The following is a 15,897-nucleotide window of genomic DNA, read 5'->3' as shown; positions in this document are numbered from 1 at the left end:
CTAAAACAACACTAGAATAACACTAGCCTAGAACTAGAATAAAACTAAAACAACACTAGAATAACTCTAGCCTAGAACTAGAATAAAACTAAAACAACACTAGAATAACACTAGCCTAGAACTAGAATAAAACTAAAACAACACTAGAATAACACTAGCCTAGAACTAGAATAAAACTAAAACAACACTAGAATAACTCTAGCCTAGAACTAGAATAAAACTAAAACAACACTAGAATAACACTAGCCTAGAACTAGAATAAAACTAAAACAACACTAGAATAACACTATCCTAGAACTAGAATAAAACTAAAACAACACTAGAATAACACTAGCCTGGAACTAGAATAAAACTAAAACAACACTAGAATAACACTAGCCTGGAACTAGAATAAAACTAAAACAACACTAGAATAAAACTAGCCTAGAACTAGAATAAAACTAAAACAACACTAGAATAAAACTAGCCTGGAACTAGAATAAAACTAAAACAACACTAGAATAACACTAGCCTAGAACTAGAATAAAACTAAAACAACACTAGAATAACACTAGCCTAGAACTAGAATAAAACTAAAACAACACTAGAATAACACTAGCCTAGAACTAGAATAAAACTAAAACAACACTAGAATAAAACTAGCCTAGAACTAGAATAAAACTAAAACAACACTAGAATAACACTAGCCTAGAACTAGAATAAAACTAAAACAACACTAGAATAACACTAGCCTAGAACTAGAATAAAACTAAAACAACACTAGAATAACACTAACCTAGAACTAGAATAAAACTAAAACAACACTAGAATAACACTAGCCTAGAACTAGAATAAAACTAAAACAACACTAGAATAACACTAGCCTAGAACTAGAATAAAACTAAAACAACACTAGAATAACACTAGCCTAGAACTAGAATAAAACTAAAACAACACTAGAATAACACTAGCCTAGAACTAGAATAAAACTAAAACAACACTAGAATAACACTAGCCTAGAACTAGAATAAAACTAAAACAACACTAGAATAACACTAGCCTAGAACTAGAATAAAACTAAAACAACACTAGAATAACACTAACCTAGAACTAGAATAAAACTAAAACAACACTAGAATAACACTAGCCTAGAACTAGAATAAAACTAAAACAACACTAGAATAACACTAGCCTAGAACTAGAATAAAACTAAAACAACACTAGAATAACACTAGCCTAGAACTAGAATAAAACTAAAACAACACTAGAATAACACTAGCCTAGAACTAGAATAAAACTAAAACAACACTAGAATAACACTAGCCTAGAACTAGAATAAAACTAAAACAACACTAGAATAACACTAGCCTAGAACTAGAATAAAACTAAAACAACACTAGAATAACACTAGCCTAGAACTAGAATAAAACTAAAACAACACTAGAATAACACTAGCCTAGAACTAGAATAAAACTAAAACAACACTAGAATAACACTAGCCTAGAACTAGAATAAAACTAAAACAACACTAGAATAACACTAGCCTAGAACTAGAATAAAACTAAAACAACACTAGAATAACACTAGCCTAGAACTAGAATAAAACTAAAACAACACTAGAATAACACTAGCCTAGAACTAGAATAAAACTAAAACAACACTAGAATAACACTAGCCTAGAACTAGAATAAAACTAAAACAACACTAGAATAACACTAACCTAGAACTAGAATAAAACTAAAACAACACTAGAATAACACTAGCCTAGAACTAGAATAAAACTAAAACAACACTAGAATAACACTAGCCTAGAACTAGAATAAAACTAAAACAACACTAGAATAACACTAGCCTAGAACTAGAATAAAACTAAAACAACACTAGAATAACACTAGCCTAGAACTAGAATAAAACTAAAACAACACTAGAATAACACTAGCCTAGAACTAGAATAAAACTAAAACAACACTAGAATAACACTAGCCTAGAACTAGAATAAAACTAAAACAACACTAGAATAACACTAGCCTAGAACTAGAATAAAACTAAAACAACACTAGAATAACACTAGCCTAGAACTAGAATAAAACTAAAACAACACTAGAATAACTCTAGCCTAGAACTAGAATAAAACTAAAACAACACTAGAATAACACTAGCCTAGAACTAGAATAAAACTAAAACAACACTAGAATAACACTAGCCTAGAACTAGAATAAAACTAAAACAACACTAGAATAACACTAGCCTAGAACTAGAATAAAACTAAAACAACACTAGAATAACACTAGCCTAGAACTAGAATAAAACTAAAACAACACTAGAATAACACTAGCCTAGAACTAGAATAAAACTAAAACAACACTAGAATAACACTAGCCTAGAACTAGAATAAAACTAAAACAACACTAGAATAACACTAGCCTAGAACTAGAATAAAACTAAAACAACACTAGAATAACACTAGCCTAGAACTAGAATAAAACTAAAACAACACTAGAATAACACTAGCCTAGAACTAGAATAAAACTAAAACAACACTAGAATAACACTAGCCTAGAACTAGAATAAAACTAAAACAACACTAGAATAACACTAGCCTAGAACTAGAATAAAACTAAAACAACACTAGAATAACACTAGCCTAGAACTAGAATAAAACTAAAACAACACTAGAATAACACTAGCCTAGAACTAGAATAAAACTAAAACAACACTAGAATAACACTAGCCTAGAACTAGAATAAAACTAAAACAACACTAGAATAACACTAGCCTAGAACTAGAATAAAACTAAAACAACACTAGAATAACACTAGCCTAGAACTAGAATAAAACTAAAACAACACTAGAATAACACTAGCCTAGAACTAGAATAAAACTGCAGTAAAACTAGTCTACACCCTAAGCTAAATGGACTGCCACCCATCAGTGCCAGATTTTGTGGGAATTATTATCATACACACACGCACGCACGCACGCACGCACGCACACACACACACACACACACACACACACTATATCTGTGCATTTAGGGATTACTAGACAATCTAAACTAGATTAGGATTCTAAATCCCATCAGAGTGAACCGATCCTTTAATCTGATCCGACCTGACTGTCAGCATCAGAAACTGCTGCACACATGCTCTGCGTGTGCGTGTGTGTGTGTGTGTGTGTGTGCGTGTGTGTGTGTTGCTGCCCTGCTGCAGCCTCCACAGAGCTCACATTCACGTTACAGTTAAATGGCAGCACTGTTCAGTCTGCAGGAACCTCCTGCAGAAGGACTATTTACAGGTGTGTGTGTGTGTGTGTGTGTGTGTGTGTGTGTGTGTGTGTGTGTGTGTGTGTGTGTTGAAATATTGCCCTGTGCTCCAGTCGCACACTCTCACATTTATGACTCGCAGACGCTAACATGGATCCAAAAAGAGATCAGTTTAACACACACACACACACACACACACACACACACACACACACACACACACACACACACACACACACACACACACACACACACACACACACACACACACACACACACACACACAGTTTATTGAGCTCCTCCCAATGATCTTTTATTGGGAGTCGGACTCCTTCCTGCCAATAAACACACACATGCAGTTTACTGCCGCAAAACATCAACGTCCCCCGAAGCAATGTGTGTTCTGTGTGGTAATCTGATTACTTCAATTGTTTGGGAGCATTGATTGCCACAATGACATTAAAGAGGGAGACAGCAGAAGACGGGTTCCGAGGTTCACTATTATAACTTCAGTAAGGTTTGTGATTAAAATAGGCACTAAATATCTCATTTATCAAAACAAGGTTTTCTAAACTAAAAACAGTTTATAGATTCATTATAGTTCATAGATTCTTAGAAGAGTTAATACTTATATGTGTTTGACAGATGATTCACTGAGTTTCAAAGATAAATCAACATTTCTGATTGTCAAGATGATTGAAAATATTCAATTGCATTTCAGATAAAACCAAAAAAAAAACACGCAAATCAAAACTAAAATCTGAAACCAGAAATCAAACCAAATAAAAATCATTACATGAGTATTTTTTAATGCGTTACAACTAAAAATGACAACGACTTCAAGTGAAAACGTACATCTTTCGTAGCGTTTTGGGTTTCTGTTTCCACAACAACGGTGCTTTTTGAAAATGGATCCCAATGTGGAACTTTTCAAAATGTCTGCGTTCTCTCATTGTTCATGTTTAGAGCTCATTATTTTCTGCTGTGTGTGTGTGTGTGTGTGTGTGTGTGAGTGTGTGTGTGTGCGCTTTCAATACTAAAACTAACAACAGCACCAAATAGTGGACCAACAGGCTGACTGCATCGTTTTCAGAGTTTCTGCCATTGCCGTTGTTTTAATGTGTAAATGCAAAAGTTTTCTGAAACAAAAATGCAAAATTGATGCATTTTTTACTTTAAAAGTTGTGCCAGGGCCGAAATCAAGACACTACGTTGTGATAAATTTGCTGAAAAATCACACATTTCTAAAAACAAACAGGGAAATTCAGAATAAGATAAATTATTCAACCAGAACTTTAAAAGATTCATTAAGAAAAAGAGAGAGAGAAGTGAAGATTTTGAAATTCCCAGTTTTCAGAGCTGCAACACAGTGCTGCGCAAATCCACAGGTCGTATGCTACTCCACAACATCCTGCTACTCCACAACATCCCGCTGCTCCACAACATCCCGCTGCTCCACAACATCCTGCTACTCCACAACATCCTGCTACTCCACAACATCCCGCTGCTCCACAACATCCCGCTGCTCCACAACATCCTGCTACTCCACAACATCCCGCTGCTCCACAACATCCCGCTGCTCCACAACATCCTGCTACTCCACAACATCCCGCTGCTCCACAACATCCTGCTACTCCACAACATCCCGCTGCTCCACAACATCCCGCTGCTCCACAACATCCTGCTGATCCACAACATCCAGCTAATCCACAACATCCCGCTGCACCGCAACAGCCCGCTGCCCCACAACATCCCACTGCTGAACAACATCCCGCTACTCCACAACATCCCGCTGCTCCACAACATTCCGCTGCTCCACAACATCCCGCTGATCCACAACATCCCGCTACTCCACAACATCCCGCTGCTCCACAACATCCCGCTGCACCGCAACATCCCACTGCTCCACAACACCCCGCTGCCCCTCAACATCCCACTGCTGAACTACATCCCGCTGCTCCACAACACCCCGCTGCTCCACAACATCCCGCTGATCCACAACATCCCGCTACTCCACAACATCCCGCTGCTCCACAACATCCCGCTGCACCGCAACATCCCACTGCTCCACAACACCCCGCTGCCCCACAACATCCCACTGCTGAACTACATCCCGCTGCTCCACAACATCTTGCTGCTGAACTACACCCCGCTGCTCCACAACACCCCGCTGATCCACAACATCCCGCTGCTTCACAACATCCCACTACTCCACAACATCCCGCTGCTCCACAACATCCCACTACTCCACAACACCCCGCTGTCCACAACATCCCGCTGCTCCACAACATCTTACTGCTGAACTACACCCTGCTGCTCCACAACACCCCGCTGCTCCACAACATCCCGCTGCTTCACAACATCCCACTACTCCACAACATCCCGCTGCTCCACAACATCCCACTACTCCACAACACCCCGCTGCTCCACAACACCCCGCTGTCCACAACACCCCGCTGCTCCACAACATCTTACTGCTGAACTACACCCCGCTGCTCCACAACATCCCGCTGCTCCACAACATCTTGCTGCTGAACTACATCCCGCTGCTCCACAACACCCCGCTGCTCCACAACATCCCGCTGATCCACAACATCCCGCTACTCCACAACATCCCGCTGCTCCACAACATCCCGCTGCACCGCAACATCCCACTGCTCCACAACACCCCGCTGCCCCACAACATCCCACTGCTGAACTACATCCCGCTGCTCCACAACATCTTGCTGCTGAACTACACCCCGCTGCTCCACAACACCCCGCTGATCCACAACATCCCGCTGCTTCACAACATCCCACTACTCCACAACATCCCGCTGCTCCACAACATCCCACTACTCCACAACACCCCGCTGTCCACAACATCCCGCTGCTCCACAACATCTTACTGCTGAACTACACCCTGCTGCTCCACAACACCCCGCTGCTCCACAACATCCCGCTGCTTCACAACATCCCACTACTCCACAACATCCCGCTGCTCCACAACATCCCACTACTCCACAACACCCCGCTGCTCCACAACACCCCGCTGTCCACAACACCCCGCTGCTCCACAACATCTTACTGCTGAACTACACCCCGCTGCTCCACAACATCCCGCTGCTCCACAACATCTTGCTGCTGAACTACACCCCGCTGCTCCACAACATCCCACCACTCCACAACATCCAGCTGCTCCACAAATTCCCGCTGCTCCACAACATCCCACTACTCCACAACATCCCGCTGCTCCACAACATGCAGCTGCTCCACAAATTCCCGCTGCTCCACAACATCCCGCTGCTCCTCCTCCTCCTCCTCCTCCTCCTCCTCCTCCTCCTCCTATAATAAGCTCTGGCATGTATCACAACGTATTTTAAAGCCAATAACTGTCAAGACGCACAAGAGGGAAGATCACAGAGCCTCGACTGTAATGAAAGGCTGCAGAAGATCCCTGCAACACACACACACACACACACACACACACACACACACACACACACACACACACACACACACACACACACACACACACACACACACACACACACACACACACACACAGTAGCTTCATGTAGGAACACCTGGATCTCCACATAAAAAACCTGCAAGCCTCAGAAACTGAACATTAAATCATCCAAATGCAAAAAAACAAAAAACAGAAAGATGTTTTTAACTCTGTCACTGCACGTCGTCTTTTAATGGAATGTATAGAACAAAACATCATTATTATTATTTATATTTAGTGTAACAGTTGAATTCACCCGGGACCCTTTTCACATAATGAACCAGGAGAATTCTGTCGTCCCTCAACGTGAGACTTCAGATTGTTTCTGAAGTTTGAATGTAGTTTTATGGGAAAACTGAGACGTTACTGTTGGTCATTAATGTGATAATACATATACGTATACATTAGAAATGTACTGAATGTAGAGGTACAAAATGACTATGTTGTTAAATTACCAAGAAAAGGATGCACCGTATTTTCCACACTATAAGGCACCTAAATACCTCAAAGTTTCTCAAAAGCTGCCAGTGCGCCTTATATATGGAAGAATTGTTCTACTTGAAACTGCTATTTGACAGCTGAACAACCAGAAGCTTTTATTTTGACAACTCTACCTTCTCAACCGGATCTTCAGAGCGGACGACACTCCACACAACACCTTCATCACTCATGGTTGCACACCAACATTCTAACAAACCAAAATAAACTAGATGAAATAATTACTCCCTAAACTGGGGAACAAAAACACATAAACACAATCAACACAACACCAAGCCCAACAACAACCCACAATAACCTCCAACAACACAAAACATGAATTCCCATCATGCCTTGCATCCTGAGCTCCTCAGTGCAGCCGATAGCTGCAATGCATTATGGGAGTTTCTGTTTGTGGTGTTTTAAATGCAATTATTGGGGGTTCTATTTGGTTTGTGGTGTCGGTAATAATTGTGTTGTGTTTTTGTTGCTTAGTTCATGTAGTTTAGTTTATTACCGGTAGTTGTAAGTTGTCAACCAGCAGTGAAGAAGGTTTTGTGTGTAGTGTCCTCCTGGCATAGGCTGCAGGTAGGACTATCAAAATAAAGTGTGTGCACCTCTCTGGGTGTTAGAATCAGTGGAAAATGTAACCTAATGACTTTGAGCTATAAAGGTTGCTGACCACTGGTCTATTCCATGTGCCTTATAATGTGGTCTGTCTTATATATGAACAAAGTTGTAAAATATGTCAATCAATGTAGGTGTGCCTTATAGTGTGGAAAATATGGTAGTTTGAACACAGATCGTCTGTTTACAGACACTTTAAAATTAAAGTAATTTTATGAGTGTGATGTTGATGTTTAGCTTTTTATGTAGTTTATAAGTTGTTATTAATGCCAAGTGTCACAATTCCCTCCCTATATGAAACAATGAGTTTCACAAACTAAACCACAAAACTGCCTCAATCGTTCCACAATATCAGGACGTCAGTCCGGCACCCAGGACCCCCTGAGGAACCCCCTGAAGAACCTCCTGAGGAACCTCCCTGAAGAACCTCCTGAGGAACCTCCCTGAAGAACCCCCCTGAGGAACCACCCTGAGGAACCCCCTGAGGAACCCCCTGAAGAACCTCCTGAGGAACCTCCCCGAAGAACCTCCTGAGGAACCCCCCTGAGGAACCACCCTGAAGAACCCCCTGAGGAACCTCCTGAAGAACCCCCCTGAGGAACCTCCCTGAAGAACCCCCCTGAGGAACCCCCTGAGGAACCCCCCTGAGGAACCTCCCTGAGGAACCACCCTGAGGAACCACCTTGAAGAACCTCCCTGAGGAACCACCTTGAAGAACCTCCCTGAGGAACCACCCTGAAGAACCTCCCTTAAGAACCACCCTGAGGAACCCTCTGAAGAACCTCCCTGAAGAACCTCCCTGAGGAACCACCCTGAAGAACCACCCTGAGGAACCCTCTGAAGAACCTCCCTGAGGAACCACCCTGAAGAACCACCCTGAGGAACCCCCTGAAGAACCACCCTGAGGAACCACCCTGAAGAACCACCCTGAGGAACCCCCCTGAGGAACCACCTTGAAGAACCTCCCTGAGGAACCACCCTGAAGAACCTCCCTGAAGAACCACCCTGAGGAACCCTCTGAAGAACCTCCCTGAAGAACCACCCTGAGGAACCCCCTGAAGAACCACCCTGAGGAACCACCCTGAAGAACCTCCCTGAAGAACCACCCTGAGGAACCCTCTGAAGAACCTCCCTGAAGAACCACCCTGAGGAACCCCCTGAAGAACCACCCTGAGGAACCACCCTGAAGAACCCCCTGAGGAACCACCCTGAGGAACCTCCCTGAAGAACCACCCTGAGGAACCCCCTGAGGAACCACCCGTCCCTCTGCTGACACCCCACCTTCCTCAGGGTGACGCTGCACCCCCAGGCTCTTCAGTGGTGCCACTGGATTATTCCATCGTCAGTAGAAATCAAGTAGAGAGTTTCTACTGGATCAGACACATTATTCTCCTCATGAGCAGAGACGGACTGTCAAACATGAAATAGAGACAATATGGGTCCTTTAATGTCGTCTTTGACTTAAACGTGAAAATGTGACGTTACTTATGTTAAGTCACGTTTTAAAGGATTCGTTCAAATGTGACGACAAGCTGAAAAAGTGTATATAGACTTTATATAGATGTATGTAGAGTGTAGGTAGACTGTATCTAGATCCTGGGTACAGTGTATGTAGAATACATATAGACTATATAATTATAGTGAATGTATATAAACAGTATATAGACTGTAGGCAGAATGTCTATAAACAGTATATAGACTGTAGGTAGAATGTCTATAAACAGTATATAGACTGTTGGTAGAATGTACATAGACAGTATATAGACTGTAGGTAGAATGTATATAGGCAGTATAGACTGTAGGTAGAATGTATATAGACTGTAGGTAGAATGTACATAGACAGTATATCGACTGTAGGTAGAATGTATATAGACAGTATATAGACTGTAGGTAGAATGTCTATAAACAGTATATAGACTGTTGGTAGAATGTACATGGACAGTTTATAGACTGTAGGTAGAATGTATATAGACAGTATATAGACTGTAGGTAGAATGTCTATAAACAGTATATAGACTGTAGGTAGAATGTACATGGACAGTTTATAGACTGTAGGTAGAATGTCTATAAACAGTATATAGGCTGTAGGTAGAATGTACATAGACAGTATATAGACTGTAGGTAGAATGTACATAGACAGTATATAGACTGTATGTAGAATGTACATAAACAGTATATAGACTGTAGGTAGAATGTCTATAAACAGTATATAGACTGTAGGTAGAATGTACATAGACAGTATATAGACTGTAGGTAGAATGTATATAGACAGTATATAGACTGTAGGTAGAATGTACATACAGTATATAGACTGTAGGTAGAATGTCTATAAACAGTATATAGACTGTAGGTAGAATGTATATAGACAGTATATAGACTGTAGGTAGAATGTATATAGACAGTATATAGACTGTAGGTAGAATGTCTATAAACAGTATATAGACTGTAGTTAGAATGTACATGGACAGTATATAGGCTGTAGGTAGAATGTACATAGACAGTATATAGACTGTAGGTAGAATGTACATAGACAGTATATAGACTGTAGGTAGAATGTCTATAAACAGTATATAGACTGTAGGTAGAATGTACATAGACAGTATATAGACTGTAGGTAGAATGCATATAGACAGTATATAGACTGTAGGTAGAATGTACATACAGTATATAGACTGTAGGTAGAATGTCTATAAACAGTATATAGACTGTAGGTAGAATGTATATAGACAGTATATAGACTGTAGGTAGAATGTACATACAGTATATAGACTGTAGGTAGAATGTACATAGACAGTATATAGACTGTAGGTAGCAGGTACATAGACAGTATATAGACTGTCGGAGCTGCCACTGTTTGCCCGGGAGAAGGGCTCACCTGGCCGGACCCAGTCCGGGCTGCTGAGCCCGGGAGGCGGTGGGACGTGAGCGACCTACCGTCACCGACACGGAGACGACGTGATGCGGAACAACAGGCGGCAGCTGCGGCCGCTCGGCAGCATCCTCCCGGGGGACCGGCGCTCGTCCTGGGGCTTGCGGAGCGGACACATGTGCGGCGGTGGAGCCGAGCGCCTGCAGTCTGAGGCGGGCGGCCGCAGGAGCGTCGCCACGCTTCACAGGCGCCCTCCGCGGGGGTTCCTCTCGCTTCGCCCGGCTCCTGGCGCCTCCGTCCCCAGCGGAAGAGGACGAGTCCAGGCTGCTGAAGTTCCACACGATGAGGGTCTGCAGGAGCAGGACCCCCAGAGCCGCCAGCAGCACCGCGGACCGGGAGCGGCGCGCCAGTCTGCGGGCGCACGCGGTCCCGTTCATCTCTGTCCGCCGACTGACGGAGGGAGGGAGGCGCTCCGAGACTCCTCTCTGCGGGGAGGGACGCTCCCTACCGCGGCCTGAGCGGGGGAGGGGGGGGGGGGGTATGGATGGATGGATGGATAGGAGGGGGGGAGGGGGGAAGGGGCAAGAGGGAGGAGAGGAGAGGACGAGGAGGAGGAGGAGGAGGAGGGAGAGGGGGAGGAGAGGAGGGAAAGGAGAGGAGAGGAGAGGAGGAAGAGAGGAGAAGGTGAAGAGGAGGAGAGGAGAAGAGGAGGAGGAGGACTGACGCCCCCATGTGGCCAGTAACGAGTCAACAGTTCACCTGAAACCTTGATTTTCTCTCTACATTTTAACCTCCATGGCGGGAGTCAACCTCCTGATGGGCTCCAGGCTCCAGGCTCCAGGCTCCAGGCTCCAGGCTCCAGGCTCCAGGCGCCAGGTACTCCAGGCTGGAGGCTCCAGGGGCTTAAGGTGCCAGTCTCCAGGCTGTTGGCTCCAGGCACCAGGGACTCCAGGCTGCAGGCTCCAGGCCCTAGGGACTCCAGGCTGCAGGCTCCAGGCCCTAGGGACTCCAGGCTCCAGGGCCTAGGGACCCCAGGCTGCAGGCTCCAGGCCCTAGGGACTTCAGGCTGCAGGCTCCAGGCTCCAGGGGCTTAAGGTGCCAGTCTCCAGGCTGTTGGCTCCAGGCACCAGGGACTCCAGTCTCCAGGGATTCCAGGCTACAGGCTCCAGGCTCCAGGTACTCCAGGCTGGAGGCTCCAGGCTCCAGGTTCCAGTTTGCAGGCTCCAGGCTGGATGCTCAAGGCTCCAAGGGCTTCAGACGGCTTCAGGCTGCAGGCTCCAGGCCCCAGGGACTCCAGGCTGCAGGCTCCAGGCCCTAGGGACTCCAGGCTCCAGGCCCTAGGGACTTCAGGCTGCAGGCTCCAGGCTCCAGGGGCTTAAGGTGCCAGTCTCCAGGCTGTTGGCTCCAGGCACCAGGGACTCCAGTCTCCAGGGATTCCAGGCTGCAGGCTCCAGGCTCCAGGTACTCCAGGCTGGAGGCTCCAGGCTCCAGTTTCCAGTTTGCAGGCTCCAGGCTGGATGCTCAAGGCTCCAAGGGCTTCAGGCAGCTTCAGGCTCCAGGCCCAAGGGACTCCAGGCTGCAGGCTCCAGGCTGCAGGCTCCAGGGCCTAGGGCTCCAGGCTCCAGGCCCTAGGGACTCCAGGCTGCTGGCTCCAGGCTCCAGGGCCTAGGGACCCCAGGCTGCAGGCTCCAGGCCCAAGGGGCTTAAGGTGCCAGTCTCCAGGCTGTTGGCTCCAGGCACCAGGGACTCCAATCTCCAGGGACTCCAGGCTGCAGGCTTCAAGAGCTCCAGGCCCCAGGCCACAGGGACTCCAGGCTGCAGGCACCAGGATCAAGGGACTCCAGGCTGGAGTCTCCAGGCTCCAGGGACTGGAGCTCCAGGCTGCAGGGGCTCCAGGCTCGACGTACTCCAGGTTGCAGGCTCCAAGCTCAAGGCATGGGGGCTCCAGGCTGCAGACACCAGGATCCAGGGACTCCAGGCTGCAGTCTCCAGGCACTCCAGGCTGCAAGGGCTTCAAGCCCCAGGCCACAGGGACTCAAGGCCCCAGGGACTCCAGACTCCAGGGGCTCCAGGCTCGATGTACTCCAGGTTGCAGGCTCCAGGCTCAAGGTCATAGGGGCTCCAGGCTCCAGGCTCCAGGCCCCAGGGACTCCAGGCTGCAGGCTGCAGGCTCCAGGCTGCAGGGGCTCCAGGCCCCAGGGACTCCAGGCCCCAGGCCCCAGGCCACAGGGACTCCAGACTCCAGGGGCTCCAGGCTTGATGTACTCCAGGTTGCAGGCTCCAGGCTCCTGGCTGCAGGCCCCAGGGACTCCAGGCTGCAGGCACCAGGATCGAGGGACTCCAGTCTCCAGGCTGCAGGGGCTCCAGGCCCCAGGGACTCCAGGCTCGATGTGCTCCAGGTTGCAGGCTCCAGGATCAAGGGACTCCAGTCTCCAGGCTGCAGGGGCTCCAGGCCCCAGGGGCTCCAGGCTCGATGTACTCCAGGCTCCAGGCTCAAGGTCGTAGGGGCTCCAGGCTCCAGGCCCCAGGGACTCCAGACTGCAGGCTCCAGGCTGCAGGGGCTCCAGGCCCCAGGGACTCCAGGCCCCAGGCCCCAGGCCACAGGGACTCCAGACTCCAGGGGCTCCAGGCTCGACGTACTCCAGGTTGCAGGCTCCAGGCTCCTGGCTGCAGGCCCCAGGGACTCCAGGCTGCAGGCACCAGGATCAAGGGACTCCAGTCTCCAGGCTGCAGGGGCTCCAGGCCCCAGGGACTCCAGGCTCCAGGCCCCAGGCCACAGGGACTCCAGGCCCCAGGGACTCCAGACTCCAGGGGCTCCAGGCTCAATGTACTCCAGGTTGCAGGCTCCAGGCTCAAGGCCGTAGGGGCTCCAGGCTGCAGGCCCCAGGGACTCCAGGCTGCAGGCATCAGGATCAAGGGACTCCAGTCTCCAGGCTGCATGCTCCAGGCTGCAAGGGCTTCAATCTCCAGGCTCCAGGCTGCATGCTCAAGGCTCCAGGCTACAGGAACTACAGGCTACAGGCTCCAGGCCCCAGAGACTCCAGGCTCCATGCCCCAGGGACTCCAGGCTGCAGACTCCAGGTACTCCAGGCTGCATGCTCAAGGCTCCAAGGGCTGCAGGCTGCAGGCTCCAGGCCCCAGGGACTCCAGGCTGCAGGCTCCAGGGTCCAGGGGCTTATGGCGCCAGTCTCCAGGCTGTTGGCTCCAGGCACGAGGGACTCCAGGCTGCAGGATCCAAGGGCTCTAGGGACTCCAGGGACTCCAGACTCCAGTCTCCAGGCTGCAGGGGCTCCAGGCCCCAGGGGCTCCAGGCTCGATGTACTCCAGGTTGCAGGCTCCAGGCTCAAGGTCGTAGGGGCTCCAGGCCCCAGGGACTCCAGACTGCAGGCTCCAGGCTGCAGGGGCTCCAGGCCCCAGGGACTCCAGGCCCCAGGCCACAGGCCACAGGGACTCCAGACTCCAGGGGCTCCAGGCTCGATGTACTCCAGGTTGCAGGCTCCAGGCTCCTGGCTGCAGGCCCCAGGGACTCCAGGCTGCAGGCACCAGAATCAAGGGACTCCAGTCTCCAGGCTGCAGGGGCTCCAGGCCCCAGGGACTCCAGGCTCCAGGCCCCAGGCCACAGGGACTCCAGGCCCCAGGGACTCCAGACTCCAGGGGCTCCAGGCTCAATGTACTCCAGGTTGCAGGCTCCAGGCTCCAGGCTCAAGGCCGTAGGGGCTCCAGGCTGCAGGCCCCAGGGACTCCAGGCACCAGGATCAAGGGGCTCCAGTCTCCAGGCTGCATGCTCCAGGCTGCAAGGGCTTCAATCTCCAGGCTCCAGGCTGCATGCTCAAGGCTCCAGGCCCCAGAGACTCCAGGCTCCATGCCCCAGGGACTCCAGGCTGCAGACTCCAGATACTCCAGGCTGCATGCTCAAGGCTCCAAGGGCTTCAGGCTTCAGGCTCCAGGCCCCAGGGACTCCAGGCTGCAGGATCCAAGGGCTCTAGGGACTCCAGGGACTCCAGACTGCAGTCTCCAGGCTGTAGGGGCTCCAGGCTCGATGTACTCCAGGTTGCAGGCTCCAGGCTCAAGGCCGTAGGGGCTCCAGGCATCAGGATCAAGGGACTCCAGGCTCCAGACTCCAGGTACTCCAGGCTGAAGGCTCCAGGTTCCAGGCTCCAGGCTGCATGCTCAAGGCTCCAAGGGCTTCAGGCTGCAGGCTCCAGGCCCCAGGGACTCCAGGCTGCAGGCTCCAGGCTCCAGGGGCTTATGGCGCCAGTCTCCAGGCTGTTGGCTCCAGGCACCAGGGACTCCAGGCTGCAGGATCCAAGGGCTCTAGGGACTCCAGGGACTCCAGACTGCAGTCTCCAGGCTGCAGGGGCTCCAGGCTCGATGTACTCCAGGTTGCAGGCTCCAGGCTCAAGGCCGTAGGGGCTCCAGGCTGCAGGCATCAGGATCAAGGGACTCCAGGCTCCAGGCTGCAGGGGCTCCAGTCTCCAGGCTGCATGCTCCAGGCTGCAAGGGCTTCAGGCTGTAGGCTACAGGGACTCCAGGCTAGAGGCTCCAGGCTCCAGGCTCCAGGCTCCAGGCTCCAGGCTCCAGGCTCCAGGCTCCAGGGGCTTAAGGCGCCAGTCTCCAGGCTGTTGGTTCCAGGCACCAGGGACTCCATGCTGCAGGATCCAAGGGCTCCAGGGACTCCAGGCTCCAGGCTGCAGGGGCTCCAGTCTCCAGGCTGCCGGCTGCAGCGCTGGATTAATTGGTATAAAATATGGAAATTGTGGAAAGCAATGATATGACCCATGAATCCAAAAAAAGATCACAAGACACAAAATGACAAACTTTACAAAAATAAAAACAAAAATAAAACAGAACAGCAAAAAGAAAAAAACCTAACGAGAAACACTGATTCACACAGAATGAAGATCAAATGTACAAAATAAGAAAGAAAATAAGCAGATTAATCACGACAGAAATGCAAATAAACAACAAAAAGGTCAGAATACCACAAATATTTCATAACAAAATTCTAAAAAGTATTAAAAGCATTACTTGTATTACTTTGGGGAATGTTAGTTTTGGTTTTGTTGTTTTATGTTTTACTCTTCCAGTAAATAAGTGAAGGAAGGAAACTCTTCATGCTTCAGCAACTTCCTGCTGGTGGGGAAACAAAACGAAAGTAAAAGCCAAACTCTGACATCTGGAATCCCCCCTGAG

The 15,897-nt window shown here is 48.4% G+C and overlaps 1 protein-coding gene across 1 annotated transcript in view; it reads right to left on the bottom strand.

The window, feature by feature from the left end:
• The window catches only part of LOC308141113 (xylosyltransferase 1-like), a gene marked incomplete at its 5' end in the record, with an annotated part of 38,915 nt that extends 27,774 nt beyond the window's left edge, over window positions 1-11,141 (bottom strand). Inside the window, one exon of the mRNA XM_080511131.1 lies at window positions 10,770-11,141. Within this exon, the coding sequence (XP_080367257.1) occupies window positions 10,770-11,141 (372 nt within the window). The remainder of the gene's footprint in view (window positions 1-10,769) is intronic.
• Between the last annotated feature and the right edge of the window lie 4,756 nt (window positions 11,142-15,897).

Source organism: Blennius ocellaris (assembly GCF_963422515.1).
Source record: "Blennius ocellaris genome assembly, chromosome: 16".
Taxonomy (NCBI): Eukaryota; Metazoa; Chordata; class Actinopteri; order Blenniiformes; family Blenniidae; genus Blennius; species Blennius ocellaris.
This window is presented reverse-complemented; position numbering and strand designations above follow the sequence as displayed.